Source organism: Vulpes vulpes, chromosome 15, assembly GCF_048418805.1.
Source record: "Vulpes vulpes isolate BD-2025 chromosome 15, VulVul3, whole genome shotgun sequence".
Classification (NCBI taxonomy): Eukaryota; Metazoa; Chordata; class Mammalia; order Carnivora; family Canidae; genus Vulpes; species Vulpes vulpes.
In genome coordinates, this window is record NC_132794.1 from 77,947,987 (window position 1) to 77,966,179 (window position 18,193).

Sequence of the window (18,193 nt, forward strand, 5' to 3'; positions counted from 1 at the left end):
AGGCAGGGAAATGCAAATCTGGAGCAGGGAGGGAGGCCCTGTCATCAACACCCCCTCACTCCCCTTGCAAGCGCACCTATCTGCAGCCTGATGGGGGCTGTAGAGGGTCAGGGAGAAGAGAGTTGGTACCTGAGGCTGGCTTCTGGTATGCGACTGTCCCAGAAGTGGAGTGGGAGAAAGGATCAACAGATGCTTGAGTCCAGTTCTGCCCCCTGGAGGGGGGCGGGGGCGTTCATTCCGTAAGCCAGAGTCAACCACCACACAGGAGGTACCAGCACAGACCATGCCTCGTGCCTGGGGCACCTTCGTGTGCGCATTCCACTACCCTCCAGTGCTGGAATCTGGTAGTCAGGCTAAATGATGCAGGGGTGTAAGTAAGAACAGGGATGCCCGGCTTGAGTCTCAGTCCTACACGTCTGGGCTGTGTGACCTCAGGCAGACCACTCAACTTCTCTGAACTCTTCTTCTTTGATCCTACACTGTGCTCAGCTTCCACATCTGGACGGTAACTCTCACTTCTCAGGGGCCCTGAGACACCAGATTCCTGTGCAGGAGGTCCTGCTCTAGATGGGATGCTGTCACCATGACCTTGTCCCCAGTCCTTTTCCCATCCACAGGGCTAGGCAGGGCCTCCCTTTCTCTGTTAGGGACTAATCTCTACTGTGGCTTTTCTTCATTTTGTTCATATTCAGATTTGCTCATTTAAGACCGCGTGTGGCTCTGACTATGCATTTTTTGGCTCTCTCCCCAAGAAACCTATTTTAGACTCCATTCCTACAGCCTAACTGTCAGAGTTCAAATCCTGGCTCACTTACTGTGTGACCTCAGACAAATTGCTTAACCTCTCTGTGCAACCTCACAATTATGCTTTTTCAGGAAATAGGAATAATAATACTACCTATTATTAGGGTATTATTATGGGGCTGTTGTGAGCATTGAATGAGTGTCTGGGAAGTCCTTACAGCAGTTCCTGGCTTATAGTGAAGGCATCCTGGTATCTGCATTTGCCCAGGTGAGGGGCATGATCATGTCACTTCCAGCTCCCAGCTCCTGTGTGTGCTCACCGAGCCCTCATCTTCCCATGCTACCTTTTCCAGGCAATTCCTGCGTTTAACAGGGTGAATAGAGCCTTTACGAGGCCACTGGGGTCTTGTGCTGCAGGGACACATGGACAGACCTTTTCTCACATAAGCAATGTAAAGACAGGACAACTTCTTTGCCCACACAGACTTGCTTTAGAGCAATTACAGCAATAAACCAGAGAACCAGCTAGTAATTGTTGTAACTGATAACTCAGTTACTTGCTAGGGAATCTGGAGCTACTGGGGATAAATTAATTAGGAGTGCAGCTCCAGAATGGGGAAATGTGCTCATTAGAGAGGCTGTGGACACAATCCATCACTGGCTAATGGGATGGTCTCTGGGGTTTGCTGTCTCAGTAACTGTGTCATTCTGGGCACTTTGATCTATTCCTCTGTGCCTCAAAATGTGTCATTCATAAAATGGGAGTAACATTGTTGACAGGGACGTCACTTTTTACTGTAGCTACATAGAAGAGCAGTGATAGGTGCTGTTTATGGAGCTTGTTCTGTCTTCCTGTCTTCCTCTTTGTTTAACTTATTGGATTTAACCTTTGCGGAGGCCCCATGCAGTAGGTACCACTATTCTCATCTTCCTGGACGAGCAGATGGAGGTTGGAGAGTAGAGCAGGCAGCATCTTGTCCCACTGCGGCAAGGGCAAGCCAGGGAGGGGCACAGGGCCATGTCTGATACCAGAGCACTTTGCCTGTCATTTGTGATGGCAGCTGCTGGCGGATACCAAGAAGCTGTCGTGGAGAGCCAGCCTGTGACTTAGCGACCCACTGCTCTCCTCTCCCTCGGTGAATCCCCGTGTGACTCCCACCATAGCAAGGGGATTTCAGAACTGACTTTGGGTCAGTTCTGAAATCCTGCCTCCACACAGCAAGAGCACAGCTTTGATCCTACACTGTGCTCAGGCACTGGATAGGAGTGGGAGCGGGGAGAGGGTAGGGTGCTTTCCTCTTCCTCTTGTGGCAGTAGTAAGATGCCTAAGGAGTCCATAGGAAGCACCCAGGGGGGGACGTTTAGGGCAGGTCTCAACTTTAACACATCAGAATCACTTCAGAGCTTGTCAAAACACAGAGTACCGGGTTTGGTGGTGTGCTGGCAAATGTTTAGCCACAGGCTGAGAAAAATAAGGCTATCAAATTTGTAGTGTTTGCCAACCTCTGTGGTAGAAATACCTGCCCACCATGACTGATTTTATACTTTGATAGAACATGAAGAGAAGAAATCCATAAGGGTATAGAAGGCCCAAAAGAACACCATCAACTCATTTGGCCAAATTGCTATCCCCTCAAAATCAGAATATACCTTCTTTTCAAATGCACAGGAAACCATAAACAGGTCTCAATAAAGGGAAAAGAATTTAAATACAACACATGTTCTCCGACTACAATGGAATGAAGTTAGAAATCAGTAACAGAAAGATTTCTGGAAAATCCCCCAAATATTTGGAAATCCCATTAACATACTTCTAAATAATCCACAGGTCAAAAAAGAAATAAAAGAAGTAAAGAGTACTTTGTACTAGATAAAAATGAAAACATGACATACAAAAATCTGTGAAGTGCCTTTAAAGAAGTACTTCAAGGGAGTGCCTGGGTGGCTCAGTTGGTTGAATCTCTGACTCTTCATCTCAGGGTCTTGATCTCAAGGTCATGAGTTCAAGCCCCGGGTTGGGCTCCACACTGGGCATGGAGCAAAAGAAGTATATAAGGGATAAATTGTAGCACTCAATACTGATATTCAAAAAGAAGACCTCTTAGGCCTCCACCTTAAGAAAGTACATAAAGAAAAGCAAGTTAAACCCAAAGTAAAAGAAAAAAACCTTAAAAGATCAGAGTGGCTCTAAATAAAATGGAAAATAGAAAAACAATAGAGAACATCAATGAAACCAAAAGCTGTTTTTTTTTTTTTTTTTTTAGGAGATCAATACAATTGATAAGCCTTTAGACTTATCAGGGGAAAAAAAGAGATTACCAATATCAGGAATGAGAGAGGTGATATCACTAGAGTCTACAGATATTGAAAGGATAAGGTAATGTTAAGAACGACATTATGCTAGTAATTTGACAGCTTAGGTGAAATGGATCAAAAAGAAAGTACTGAAGCTCATGCAGGAAGAAATAGCTCAATAGCCCCTAGCTTGTACAGAAATGGAATCTGTAGCTAAAAATCTTCCAACAGAGACAACTCCAGGCTCAGATGGTTTCATTAGTGAATTTTATCAAATATTTAAAGAAGTAATAATACCAATACTCCTCAAACTTTCCTTGAAAATTGAGAAAGAGGGCCTACTTTCCAATGCATTTTATGAGGCCAGCTTTATCTTCATATACAACCAGCCAAGGGCATCACAAGGAAAAGACACTACAAATTAATATCCCTTGGGAACACAGATGTAAAAATTCTCAGCAAGATTTGTCAAATCACATTTAACAACACTTAAAAATATATAATGAGCAGCTGGGGTTTGTCTCAAGTATGCAAGGTTGGTTTAACATTCCAAAACCCATCAGTGCAATTCACCATATTAATAAAGATAGGATCATCTCAATAGATACAGAAAAAGCATTTGAAAAAACTCGTTATCCATTCCTGCTTAAAAATCTCAACAAATCAGGGATAAAAACCAACCTCCACAACCTGATAAAAGGTATCTATGAAAAACTAAAAGCTAATGCCATACAAAAAGTTCTTCCCCTAAGACCAGGATCAAGACAATGATGAAATTCTTACCACTTCTATGAAATACTGTACTGGAATCCTTGCTGCTATAATAATGAAAGAAAAAGAAAAGTTGTCCAAATTGGAAAGGAAGAAGTAAAAGTGCTTTTACAGACAACAAAATTGTCTACGTAGAAAATCTGGTGGAAACCTATAGAAAAAGCTACTAGAAGTGATAAATGAGTTTGGCAAGGTTTCAGGGTATACTGCACAAAACTGAATCATATCTCTAGATACTAGCAATGAACAACTGGAAACTGAAACTCAAAACTATTTTTAATTGCATCAGAAATAGGAAATACTTAGGGATAAATACAGCAAAAGATGTTCAAGATCTGTGCACTGAAATCTGTAAATCATTGCTGGGAGAAATGAAAGAGGGTATAGATAAACGGAGAGCTACACTGTGTTCCTGGGTCATTGCTCAGATGTCAATCCTCCCCAGACTGGCCTCTGAATCTAATGCAATCCCAGTCAAAACCCCAGTGGGTATACGGTGGAAAGTAACCAGCTGATTCTAAAATTCACGTGGAAATACAAAGGACTTACCATAGCCAGATAATTTTGAAACAACAATGTTGGAGATCTAACACTTTCAGATTTCAAGACTTATTATAAAGTCACAGCAACCAAAACATTTTGATATTGGCATCAAGACAGACATGTAGATTAATGAAACAATAAATTTATACATATAGGTACATACATATATATGTATAAAAGTTATATATGTGTATATATAACTGATTTTTGACAAAGGCACAAATGCAATCCAGTGGAGAAAGGATAGTATCTCCAGGAAATGATATGGAACAAGTCCATATTCATGTGCAAAAATAATGAACTTTATTCATTCATTCAGCATGGCTCACATGTCACACAGCTTCAAATGAATCATAGATCTGAACGTAAAATCTAAGACTGAAACTTCTGGTAGAAGACCTTCATGACTTTGGATTAAGTAAAGATTTCTTAGATACAACATCGGAAGCACACTTCATAAACCAACTAATTGATAATGTGACTTATTTAAATAAAAACCCTGTTCCTTAGAAGTTACTAAGATAATGAAAATATGAATTATGAAATAAAAGAAATGAAAATAAGAGAAACCATGAGAATAAGTTTTTGAAAATCATGCATCTAATAAAGGGCTTGTACTCAAAATATATAAAGTACTCTCAAAATTTAATAATGAGAAAACAACCCAATTTAAAAATAGGCAAAAGATTTGAACAGATACTTTACTGTAGAAGATATAAGGGTGAGTGGAAAATAAGTTCACAAAAAGATAACCCCATCACTGGGCATTCTCATACACCTTTTATGGGATGATGACTTGATAAAGCCTTTTTGAAAGCAATTTTGCATTTTCTAAAATAATGTTGGAATAAAAATGTCTGTTTAACCTAGTGTTGAATTTTGAGAATTTGTTCCAAGCAAAGACGACAAACACACCAGGACCCAGGTATAATGATGACCATTGTAGCATTATTTTCCTAACAGAAAAAGCAGAAAACAACTTGCCCATCAATGAGGGAATGGTAAAAGGTAAGTAGCGATTATATTTTAAGTCTGGGGTGGGGTGGGACAGTCATGGAAACTGCACAGGTGTGTGCTTTCAGGCAGATCCGGTTTCAACCCTGATATCTCTGCGAATCAACAGGAAGGAAGCATGTGAACAAGTTTGCCTCACCCAGCCTCAGTTTCCCTCTCTGTTCAATGGGGTTCTCTGGGAACCAAATGGGACAGAGTGAGCAGAGGGCCTGGAGTGGGGCCAGGCTGTGGCAGGCACCCAGGATGGCAGCCTGGTGTAGCATCTTAGTGAGCACGGAACAATAGATGGGCCTCAGTGTCCCCCCTCTGTCATGGGCTATGTTGTGAAGATTTCATGAGCTAACATTTAGACAGCACTGAGTCCAGTGCCTGTCCAGAGTAAGTTCTGTTGTGATTTGTGAATTATTTCATAGCCAAGAAGTAGAGCCCCACTTATGACCATTTTGCAGGAGTTAGGATATATATAAACATTAAAAAATAATTTTATGGGTTTGTATTATTGTGACATTGACGCTTAGGTGGGACTCAAGCAGCTCCTGGGTTAAGCCCTGGGTTTCTTACCTGGAAAAATGAGGATATTAACCTCTGGCCTTTGCTCCCTGAGCTAGTGCTTTGTAAGCAATAAAGGCTGAATGAATAGGAGTAATTGATAGAGTTATTATTGTAAAGCCTATTTTGGCCACTATACCTGTTTGTTCTGGGAACAATCTTTCCCGCAATAATACCATTGCTTATGCCCCCAAAGAAGGTCTGGTGTAGATTCTGGAGCCCCAGGATGGTGAAGATAGTGTTCATCCTTCACAGTTTGTGAGGACAGCCCTGTGGAGGCCTCCTGAAGGGGCTGGGATGCCTGCACTCCTCCCACTGACCTGAGTTTTGGGGTTCATGATAGTCCTGAGAACTTCACACTCTAACTGAGCTCTCTCTCCAGCCTGAGGCTGGCTCTCTGGAAAGTCTTCATTTTTCACTCTGTCTGAAGGGAGACTGTCTGAAGGCCACCTTCTGAACGCTCCTTAGCAAGGACGTGATAAGATTTTCCACCAGCAGCATCTTGAAAAATTGCAGACACATTTCAGAAAGCAATCACTCAAGGTTCCTTATCTTCTGTAATTCTGATTGTGGCGTCAGATCAATCTTAAAAAGCTTTGGCCTCTGACACCCAACCAGGAACCGAACCACTCCAAGTTTTAAATAACGCAGATCACAATGAAGTTCAGTGCCAAGCAGGGAACATCCTCCCTTTCCTTATCACACAAGCCTGTAACCATGGCTATTACTGTCTAAAATGCAGGTATTAAGAGAGGCAACCTAATGTTGGAGACAAATTGCTTCTTGGCTGGGGCACTTTCCCTCCCTAAGGAGCTGAGATGAGTCACTTGTTCAGCAGATGTCTTTGCTAAGGACTGGGTCCTGAAGCTTCTCCCAGCAGATTCCAGAGTGATGCTACTTCCTGTGCACTGCAGATGCATGCGGTGTGCTCCACGTGTCCCCACATCCTGCTTTACCTCTGGGTTGCCAGCTACCCCTAGTCTCCCCAGAGAGCCTTTCAGTAGGTAGTCCCTGAGGGACAGCACTGTGTCCTCCTCCAAAGCAGGGGCTTTGGGGGCTGAGCACCAGCTCCCTGCACCTTCCCAGCTGACCACCATCCCTAAATCCCTTACCTGTGGGGCTGCCCAGCCCAAGGCCTAAGCCCTTGCAGGTAGATCCTGCTAGGAACCAAGGGTAGGCCTGGGGCCTGGGGCAGACTTGCAGCTCTAAGCATGGGGTCTGGGCAGAGACCCTAGGAATCCTCTGGCCTCATAGCCAATCCTAATCCCTGAAGGGGTGTCCTTGGCAGGGTGGTAGGTTCTCTTCCTGAGGTCCTGGTTTTTCCTACAGTTAGTTAGCTCTGTGTCATTCCAGGTTCCTGGTCTAGACTCCAGCCCAGATCATGTATATCCCTGACCTGCACTGAGTCATTTCTGGGGCCATCCCTTTAGTTGGCTCCATCTCACTGGATCCCTGTCTCACAGCAGTTGGTGGGGTTGAGGTGCCCGGATCTTCAGCTAACACCTCATTCTACACAGGTAAGGCGGCATCGAACTCAACCTCTGACCCTGGGCCCTCATCTTCACTGTGGGCATCCTAATGTCTGTGACCAAGTTTATGGGAATGAAATGCAATGCCATGTTGGAAAGTGTACAAAGCCAATGCTCAGGAGAGTTAGTGTCCTGCCACTGTGTGGCAGGCCCACAGTGCCTGTGGGTGTTGAGTAGACTTTTAGGGTTACAGGTGAATTAATGCTTGTGACCAGACTAGAATGCTTATACGGGGCTTTCCTGAACCTTCTAGTGGTGACAAAGCTCTGGCCAGTGGGACTGGTCAGGAGTGACCTTAATCTTTTCTTTCCTGCCCCTCTTAGTAACCTTGGAGGTCTTCAGAGACAGATGAGGCTACCACTGGTCCATAGCAAAATTTAAATTTTTATTGTGCTTAGGTGCTGGATTTCAGGACCATTGAACATTGTTGATTGTAACTAATTAGAAGGTATTTGGAGATGTTAAATTTTAGATAATTTTATCCCAAACTGCTCACTTGGCCACACACACAAAAAGTTTTAGAATCATGGTACTATTTAAACATTGTATTTTTATGCAAGTAATGCTGTTTCATTAATAAAGATTATGCTCTTGCTCCTCTGATTGGATGTTGGGAGGGAAAGGCAATGAGGGGTCAGGCCAGTCTATTTGTGATGCGGTATTAGGAGGTGTGGGGGAGCTGCCTTACTCTCGTGGTCAGAAGCACTGAGTGGGGCTTGGAAAAGTTCTGGGTTTTGACCTCAAGCTGTGATGGCCATGTCTGATGTCTGACTTCCTGTCTGACTTTTGGGACCGGAGTGCTGGAAGGAACCCAGCAAGGCTGTAGGTCACTGTGAGTAAGGGGTCATGGCTACCACACCAGTCCCTGGCAAATGCCCAGCATTGTAGGAACTCCCCTGGACAGAGCATGAAAATGATCCGTCTTCCTCCTTGGCTCACTGGACCCAGCAGTAGGCCTCTTTGCCGCCTTAAAATACCTAGTTTTCCAGGTGGAGGGGTTAAGGGAGAAACAAGAGATAAGTTGAATTCATTGGGAGCCCAGGACACTTGGTATCTGCAGAAGAGGACTGATGCATTCACACAGGAACCAGCCACCAGTGGCACGTGCTCTCAGCTTCCTAAGGGGTGGGGGTCTTCGCTGGCCACCCACCTCTTTCCAGTATTTTCTCCGATCCAGGACTTGGGTGGATGTTGGTGTAGATTTCTGACTTACCTTGGGGCTCACCCTACCTTTAGCTCTTTGGAGCCTGGCTGGAGGGTTTGGAAAAGCCTCTGCTGTTCCTTCAGCTGGGAGCAGGGTGGTGGTGGTGGGGATATAGGGCCTCTCTACAGCTCAGGTCTGGGGCCCTGGACCATAAGCTACTCTTCCATGTGGTTTTTCCTTGCCTTGTTTCCAACCTTCTGTCCCCATGACAAACAGGTGTCCCAGAAACTGACCCTGCAGGCTCAGCCTGGTCCATGCTTCGGAGCACACTCCCCCAGATGGGTCCAGGGACTCACCTTGCAGGAACGGCCCTTCCTGGGCTGGAAATGGTCTGGTTCTCTGCTACTGCTCTCGAGCCCTGCAACTGGAGCTGTGCTCTGGGGTGACAGTGCCTTTGAAAGCAGCCTCTGAGCTGGGTACTTGAGAATGGCTTAGTCTGAGAAACACAGATTCTTGCACACTGACCAGTGCCAGTCTGCCCTGCCGAGGGGACTGCCACCACAGGGTACAGGCTGTGTTTTGTGGAGAAAGTCGCACTTCATTCCTCTCCTCTCCAAAGGTGCAGTTCATTCTAGAAATGCTCTCTTCCACCTCAGGGGCCCGGGCAAGGCAGCAGTCCTACACAGATGCCCCCAATCTCCCCCATTTTGCCCAGCAGTCTGTTAATGTATTAAGGAGCTAGAATGCTCCAAATATAATTAAAAGTAAGTTATTCCTGTCTAAACATTGAATAAAATATAATTGCCAAGCTGCCTCAATATCATCTGATTCATTTTTCTGGCTAGTCATAGACAAAACTAGCAATTTACCAATCAGTCTTGTAGCTGTTACTGTAGATTAACTGGTTTCAATTGAAAGCCAAAGGATTGATTATAAGTGGGAGACACTGAAGTCCTGTAAGCTAATAACCATGCTGACTGAAATTAGCAGACCCTGCGAGAAGCTCATTGTATTTACATCAATAGTCAGGCCACATGCAGGGAAACACAGGAGTCATTTGTAGAAGGTGAAGATCCATTTTGCAGGTGTGACATTCTGGGTGCAAAAGGATTCGGGGGCAGCCAGACTCTTGTTACTTGTGATTTATATATTCTGGAGGGTGTCATCAGGCCTCTTAGTATCCTGGTTTTCTTTCCCTACAATGGTAGCAAATATTGCCATATAATGATTGGTGGTATAGGCAACAGGTGTTGCTGGTCTCGTTATTCCGTTGGCCCACTTTCAAAACAACTGCTGTACGGTGCAAGATAAACTTTAAAACATGTATTTTTGGATTATTCCTTCAATCTTATATTTTTCCTTCGCATGCCTGATGCAGAAAAAGAAATGGTTTTCACTAAATATTGTCTAAAAATAAGCTGGCTGCTGTTACCGATTTGAATTTAAGAAATATGTTTCTATTTGATTAGAATAAGTGACTAGAATTTTCATGTTGATCTGTTTAATAATGGGGAGTTATATTTCTCAAATAGCTTCACAAATATAAAGCTTCCTCTAAAATACCCCCACAGATTCCGATATTTGATCCAAAATAAAGGAAGGATTTTTCTTTGTATAAGACTCCAGTGAGTAATTCTTTGCAAAAGAAACATTTGGAGTTGCCCCCAAGGACATTTTAAACAAGAAAACATTTATTGTTTAGTTTTTCTTCTGCAGCACTAACAGTAAAGTTACCGTCACTCCCCAAACAGCTCATGATGACCCCTAACACCCTGTGGAGGACATCTGTGCAGTAGCTCTTGAGTTACCCTGAGGCAGTGAGCAGGGCTTCTGTGGTACCTCAGTACCTTTCCATCACACTCACGTGTTCCTTCTGAGCGCAGAGAGATCTACTGGAATTCTCTCTGGCAAGATCTATGGTAGCAGTGGGAGGCAATTAGTCACCTGCTTTTCTGTGGACAGATTTGCAGATGGAAAGTAGGAAGGAGGAAGAGAAGTCAGGCTCTCCAGAAGTTCTCAGGAAGTCAGGGGCAAGTTCACTAAGCCAAATGTGACTAGTTGGAGACACCAGCTGCAAAGGTCCCATGGCATCCTTCTTGCCGCCAACTCTTTCTCCATGAAGACCTTTGCCAGTGCCACAGGTGGAGCTCTTTACAAATGGCTCTGCAGAGGCCAGCTGGACTCGGCGGCTCTCTCTAGAAGAGGGAGCCCTCTGAACTCTCTAGGGCTGCATCCTTTCTAGAAATGAAGTTGAGTTTTCCTTTTCTTGTTTAAATTAAAAATACTTTAAGATACGGATTTAAATGAATATAGTATCACTGTAAGAATTTAAAAGAATACCTCACTCTCCATGCCCTCCCTGCAGCTCGTATTCTGAAAATTCCCCAAATAAATTACTTCGGTTTTATTTCACCCACTTTTTCAGTTAAGGTCATATCTCAACACAACTGAATGAATCAAACAGTGCCATGAGGCAAGGTGTAAGGCTGCAATACCTTCGCCTTCTCCAGGGTTCGCATCCCCTCCCCACCTCAATGCTCTTTCACTTTTGAATAAATAAAATCTTTTTTTTTTTTTTTACTTTTTTTTCTCCTGCATGGTTTCTGTTGCCTCTAACTTTTTTCTTTCTTCCTGTGTTTGCATGTGTCCTTCACATGAGATTCTTTCCTTAAATGTGTAGTGACCCAAAGCTATTTATCCCTATTTAGGAAGGGTTCTGTAAAGAGTAGACTGGAAGCTGTTTGAGGGGCAGCGCCCACATGACAGGCCAGCAGAGATGGGCTGGGGCTGCTTCCCTTGAGAAGCCCTGCTGTCAGTATATTTTGCTTTTTTTCTTCTTGGCCTGTTAGATTCTTCAGTGAAAGTTCTTCATTTCCTTCCTGAGGGCTCTTCCTGACTGCTGGAGCCACAAGTGGGATGGAGATGGGGAGGCCTGAGTACCTGGAGCCCATCCCCTTCTGTCTCACTCTCCTGTTCTGGGCAGGGCTCCCTCCAGCAGGGGGCCAGGTGTTCTCAGCCTAGAGTGTCTCTCTCCCAGCCTTCCTGGGGAATCCCAGTGTTACACCACAGGGAGGAAGAGCAGTCAGGCTTCACATGCGGTTGTTCATATCTGCGGCCCAGTTGCTTTTTAAGCTGACCTTCCACCAGCTCTGTTTTGCGCTCCTGTTTTGCCCTTGTTTCCAGAGATAACTGGTCTTGCCAATTCCCGAATCTTTGGTGGGAGGTGAGGGGGTGCTGCTTTGCAAACCAGATTTTTGTGCTCTCCTAGTGCTCACTTGGAATTGAGCTCTCTGGGATCAGCTGAGTCAGCTACCTCTTGCCCATCTGTTTTCTTGCATCCAGCATGCTGTGGTGGCAGCTGTCTTCTGTCCCTTCCATCTAGGTGTGTTCACACCTTCAAAAGCAGTTCTGTTTACTGGAGTTGTAGGGTTTTTAAATCTGTCATCATTAACTAGAAGTTTGCCTTTAGTTTTTGATTTCTTTATTAATTTAGGCGGTATTATGAAGTGTGTATTTTAAATTTATTTGAGAGAGAGAAAACGAGAACTTGTGAATGGTGGGCGGTCAGGGATAGAGAGAGAGGGAGAGAGAGTCTCAAGCAAAATCCCCACTGAGCACAGAGCTTGCCTCAGGGCTCGATCTCATGACCCTGAGATCAAGACTTGAGCCAAAATCAAGAGTTAGATGCTTAAGGTACTGAGCCGCCCAGGCATCCCATGAAGTATATATTTTATTTCCTTGTGTATAGAACTTCTCTGTCTTGCACACACACCCTCACTCACTGTCATTTTGTTCCTAATTTATAAGTCTTTTTTTGCACTACGTCTCTATAATTTCACTTTTTGAAAAAAATGGAGAAAAATGAGTATTGTTTTTCTTTATGTATCCTTCAAAGCTATGTCACTAAGAGCATAGATGTTCACAGCTGCTCTATTTTCTCAGTATGTTAGTTATATTATTATGAAATATTTCTCTTTGTTCTTTTTTATTACCTTGGATTCTATTATTTTTTATTTTGATGTTGCTAAATCTGCTCGCCTTTTGCTTGCATTCGCTGACTTATCTTTTCTCCATTGTTTTGTTTTTCAATCTTTCTGTTTTTTGTTCTTTTTAAAGCCAATCTTCCACTGTCTCTTAAGATTCAGGTGAATCTGACCTAATCACATTTGTTATGATGACTGCAATGTTTGTACATATTCCTTGTCATCCTATTTACTTATTTTATCTTTTCTATTCACTTTTCCCTCTTGTTTTTGTCCCTCCCATTTTCCATGCATTTGTTGAACTGATCACATTTGTTACACTTTTTCCATCTTATGTTTTGGAAGTTCTACTTTCCACTTCTATGCTGTTCCATTTCTATTCAAAGTCAAGAGACCCACAAGTGAAGGATCTGGATGTCGAATCATTAGACTAAAAGTGAGTCCTTGAACCACGGGAATGCATCAGCCTGCTCAACAAAGAATTCAGCAACAGGTTTTATGGCCCAGGAAACATTTCCAGCAGCAGCTAAAACCACTAAGATGCAAAAACCTGGAATCTTCTATTAGTGCAACCATAGGGTCTGTCTGCTGAAGAAATCATCAGAAGCAGGCACTGGCAAAAGGAGTTAGGACAAGGGCACACTTCCAGGTTCTGCTCTAAAGCTCCTTTCTTTGCCTAGTCTTCCTGTCCAGCCTTGTATGCCTACTTTGCCTCTATCTCGAATTTTCCCCATCTCTATGCTCTTATGTACTCTGCTGGCCCTCCCGCTAGTGAGAAGGGGATAGGGGAAGTGATAGCGGTTGGAGAGAGAATAAGAATATGGGCCGAGAGTCATCCTCGTCATGTGTGATGTGCTCTGGGCAGCATCAAGGGTAGCTGGATGTCCTTCCTCGCGACAATTACATCTTCTAGACAGATGACAGGCTGTCTGTCAGGTGGGTGTTTACTGCCTGGGCACTTCTGTCACTGTAAACAGTGAGCAGGGCACATTTTTCCAGGAACCAGATATTGAGACTTAGTCCATTACATGTAGTTCATGCAATTAAGTGGAAATGTATGGGCTATTCTGCCAGCAGGCATGCAGGTTTGAGATCATACTGTAGAAGCTAAATGAATCCAATTTAACCAACAGTTTCCTTGAGATTAGGAACCTGTGCAACAGGGCTGCCACTGGGCTTTGTGGAGGGCGGGGGGGGGGGGGGAATTATGGGAAGGAATCCTGTTCCAAGAGGACTTGGGAGTGTTAGCCAGGCCCAGAGAGGCCAAAACAGGGGCCCTGGGCCTGATGCTGGCATCTATTGGGAGACAGTGGCTCCTTTTAGAGATCCAATGGCTCCCTGGCATGAATGCCCTGGTTTAGTTAGGACTGGTCTCCAGGCTCCTCCCATGCCCAGGTTGATGACTGGGGATGTGGATGCCACCATTTTGTTAGCTGTTTCCACCAGAAGCCACTGAAGTCTGGAAAAGATGGAGGTGAGGAAAAGGAGTGTCTGGTTTAGGAAATCCAGGAGACAGAGCTTCCTCCTGGAGCTGCAGCTGATGGACAAGGGCCACCTGAGCCTCACCTTGAGGAACATGTGGGGAAGCCTGTGGCAGGGGTCCACACATGGCCTGGGCCACCTCAGTGTGTTCCTTTTGTCCACTGGGCCTGCCCAGCACTGACACAGTCCTCTCAGGAGACGGTGTCATGGGCTAGGCCAGGAGGGGATGGCAGTAGGGGCCACATACAGGGCCCCAAAAGGGTGGGGACCCTGGCAACTTTCCCAGTCATCAGAGTGACACTAACAGGTCAGCCAGGAAAGTTAAGACATTGTTTAAAGGCCAAGGCTGGTCTTCAACACCAGAAGTAAAGGCCAGAAGGAAAATGGTGGTGGGCAAGCCAGAAGTGTGGTACCTAATCTGGGGAGTGGGAGCGGCAGCAGGGCTGGGGAAGTGGGGAGGAAGGCAAAGGCAGGGCTGAGGAAGCTGGAGGGTACCCATGCATGTGCTAGGATCTGCAATCGGATATGTATATGTGCTACAATCTGATCCTTAGCACATTTCTGTGACATAGGGAATGATGTCTCCATTTAGCAGTGAGAAAACCAAAGGGAAAACAAAGTAAGTGACCTGTCCCAAGTCATAAAGCTAGAGTGCTAGGCCTAATTCAAATCAATTTCACATCCGCCTGACTCCAAGGCTTCTATTTGTTCCACTCGACCTTCCTGGGAGTCATTTTCCTTCCTTATGAAAGCAGGGAGGCTGGACAAGATCAGGGTTTCCTACGCTTTAGTTCAGCTCCACCTTCATGATGTGTGTCCTACCCACCTCTCCTCTGTGCTAGAATTTATGGAAAAGTTTTCCTTAAACAGTCCCACACTTCTATTTATTTATTTTTTATTGTGGTAAAATATATATGACTTACTGTTTTAACCATTTTAAATGTATAGTTCAGGGGCGCTAAGTACCTTCACATTGCTGTGCAATGCTTTTAGATTTTTTTTTTAAAGATTTATTTACGAGAGAGAGAGAGACAGATAGATAGAGAGAAGAGCAAGCATGGGGAGGGGCAGAAGGAGTGAGAGAATCCTGACATAGTCTACTCGCTGAGCATGGATCCTGACATAAGGCTGGATCTCTTGACCCTGAGACCATGACCTGAGTTGAAATCAAGAGCCAGACGCTTAATCAACTGAGCTACCTAGGCACCCCAATGCTTTTTTATTTTAACTTAGATATATTAAAAGGGAAAAGGTGATATCACTGTTCAATGGAGACTTTCCACAAACAGAAGTTAACCATTAGAATAATACACAGAAGACAGAACATTACGCCACTATTGTCACTGGAAGCTCTGACATGAGGCCTGCTCCTTTCCACCCCCATCTCCATTTTTTAAGGGAAGATCCCAAATGTTGGAGATGGCTAAACATATGCTAGCACACAACTGAAGCTTCCCCTTGATATACCCAGAAAGACTGAAAGAGGGGTGGGGAGGTCATCTATCTTCCTTCTGTGATGTCCATATGATCCTGTGCTATGCCCAGGTCCTTCCTCCAACCTGTCCATCACTGAGCACCCTTTCTGCCCTCAGGCCCCAGCTCCACACAGTGGGACCCCAGACCGGGTGGATCTTCCAGGACTGGTAGAAAACAGAGGTAGCCACTGAAAGGCAGAGGCATTGGACACAGGGGCTCCACAGTGAGCCATGTTTCAGTTTGAGGTGAGATTTGTCTTTGCTATCCATGTCCTTGGACATTGGAAGTAACTGGAATGTTTCCAAGAGGCTGGAAAGAACACAGGAAAGATTTATTTTCTTAAGCTGTGCAGAGATGCTCCCTATCAACTTTCTATGGAGACATTTTCATTACTGAAGCTGTGGATGTGCTTCTCTAAAACAAATTGTGATACCAGGGACATGAGGGCTGAGAACAAAAACCACTTCAGAAATCCTGGTGAAGTGCCACAGTGATTGAAGTCAGTGGCTCAGGGGCTTGAGGACAGGAGGCTATCTCTGCCTTCGGCCCTCTCCTGGGCATAGTTTACCCTCCCTTCAACCCTGTCATGATGCCTCAGGATGCAAGGCACGTGCTTCTCACCTGGGGCTTGGTCTCATCTTTGTCCTTGTAGTAGAAAAGCTGATCCCCACGCAACACGAACCAGCGCTGCTGCCAGTTCTTCATGATGCTTCTCTGCTTCTTCAGCCAGCCCTCCTTCAGCACAGGGCCCAGCCTGTGGGGACAGGGCAGCCGCCCAGGGCTTCGGCTCTGCTCTCCCATCACCAGGCTTTTGGAGCGGGCTGGAAGCCAAAGACACACACAATGAGTGTGAAGGATGCATGCCCGTTGTCAGTCCTTGCCCCATTCTGGCATCCTGGCTGCTCTGTGACCGGGGCTTGGGAGCCTAAACCAGCAGGACATGACTGTGCTTGGCATACTTCCGCCTCAGTTAAACAGGGCATGGGATGGAACACCTCAGCAGCAGCAGCCCAGGGTTATCCGCTTGGGATAGGCGCACAGCCTGCAGGCCTAGTTAGTCTCTGCCGTGTCTATGTATGCATCTATCCACAAATCCATCTATCCATCCACCCAACCAACCACCCACCCAATCAGCATTATTCTAGGTACTAGAGATAAAGCAATGAAATAAATAAGGAACAGATAAAAAATCTGGGTCCTCCTGGAGCTCACATTCCACCAGGGTTTCTGTCACTTTAGCACTTTAGGCCCTGAGGGAGTTGGCCCCTTCAGACCCCCTCCCTGGTTTCTGCATGGCACCCTTCTCTGGAGGCATTAGACTTGAATACCATTGCCCAGAACCTCCAAAACTACCCTTTGCTCTGCTGGGATCATCTTGGTACACTGTGTCTAGACAGCTGTTTGCTGTAACTTGTTAGTGGCTCCCTTGTGGGCAAAGGGGCCATCTCTCCTACCCCAGAGTTTCAGAGTGCCCACAAGCCCTTTTGCCCCACAGGCTTCCTCTGCTCCCCACTTGACACCACTGACTGGCCCTCTACCATGGCTGGTACTGCCCTTCACAGTGATGACTTGTCCCTTATGGGACCTTTATCCCATCACCTCCCCCTCACTCCTCTGTTTCCCTCTCTGGTCAGTATCAAGCATCTTGCAGTGGTCACCAGGAGTGGTCATCCTGGACTTATGAAGAACAGTTCTTCTAAATGTCATTACACTTGTAATTCTTAGACCACGGATCCTAACTTCTGATTGGAATGCATGTTCCCTGTGCCCTATTGCTCTGGCATCGTACCTGTGATTCTATGTGTGTGTGTGTGTGCATGTGTGTAGGCTCCTCCCACTATACTGTTGACCACAGTTTCCTAAGCCTGGCCTATTCTCTGCCCATGCTGTCCCACTAGTCTGGACCTTTCTTCAATCCCTTTCACACTCATCCTGGCTTGGGATTCTTGGTGAGCTCCCATGTATCCTTTGAGATACAACTCAGATACTTCTTCTACAGAACCTTCCTTCTGAATCTCCTCCAGAGAGTCATTCCCTCCCCAATCAGGACACATGGCCCATAGACGGCAAATTATTTGTGTGGCTGCCTTTCTGCCCCACCAGACTGAGGCGCATGGAGGGGAGGACATGGTGCCTTACCCAGGTCTACATGTGTGGCCCGCCCCATGTGCTGCTCAGGGAATGGATGTAAGTCATGGTTGTCCAACATTACAGGCTACTTAGGCTCACCCTAATGAGTAGATGTGTCTGTGTCTTATCATGGTATTAAATGTGCCATGACACTCAGCTGCTCTCTGAGGAGACTGCATAGTTTGGTGGCCCCCGCTTTGCCTCGAGTGACATATGGCCTGGGATACGATCCTCAATCGACCACTTTTACATGAGCAAAAAATAACGAGGCCATCCCTTGAGCCCTGTTCTAGAAGGATCAGCTCAATGACAGCAGGGAGAGTAAGGAGAGACATCATCCTGTTACCCCGCACAGCTGTGGTAGCTCAGACTGTGTCTGTCCCCACCGTCTCCACCTTGATGCCCCGTTGCCATCTCTTGGCTGTGGTGAGGTCCTTGCTGAATGTTCTAGCCTTGTCTTGGCTGTGCTATGGCCCAGAGGCTGTTTCTAGGCTCACCCCCAATGCACAGAAGGGGGACTGTTGATCCCTGAG

General features: G+C 45.4%; 1 protein-coding gene across 2 annotated transcripts in view; it reads right to left on the bottom strand.

Moving 5' to 3' along the window:
- Window positions 1-18,193, bottom strand: part of ARHGAP22 (Rho GTPase activating protein 22) — a 135,205-nt gene that overhangs the window by 89,304 nt on the left and 27,708 nt on the right. For both annotated transcript variants that reach the window (XM_025989692.2, XM_025989682.2), the window contains exon 2: window positions 16,152-16,351. In XM_025989692.2, coding sequence (XP_025845477.2) covers window positions 16,152-16,351 — 200 coding nt within the window. The remainder of the gene's footprint in view (window positions 1-16,151; window positions 16,352-18,193) is intronic.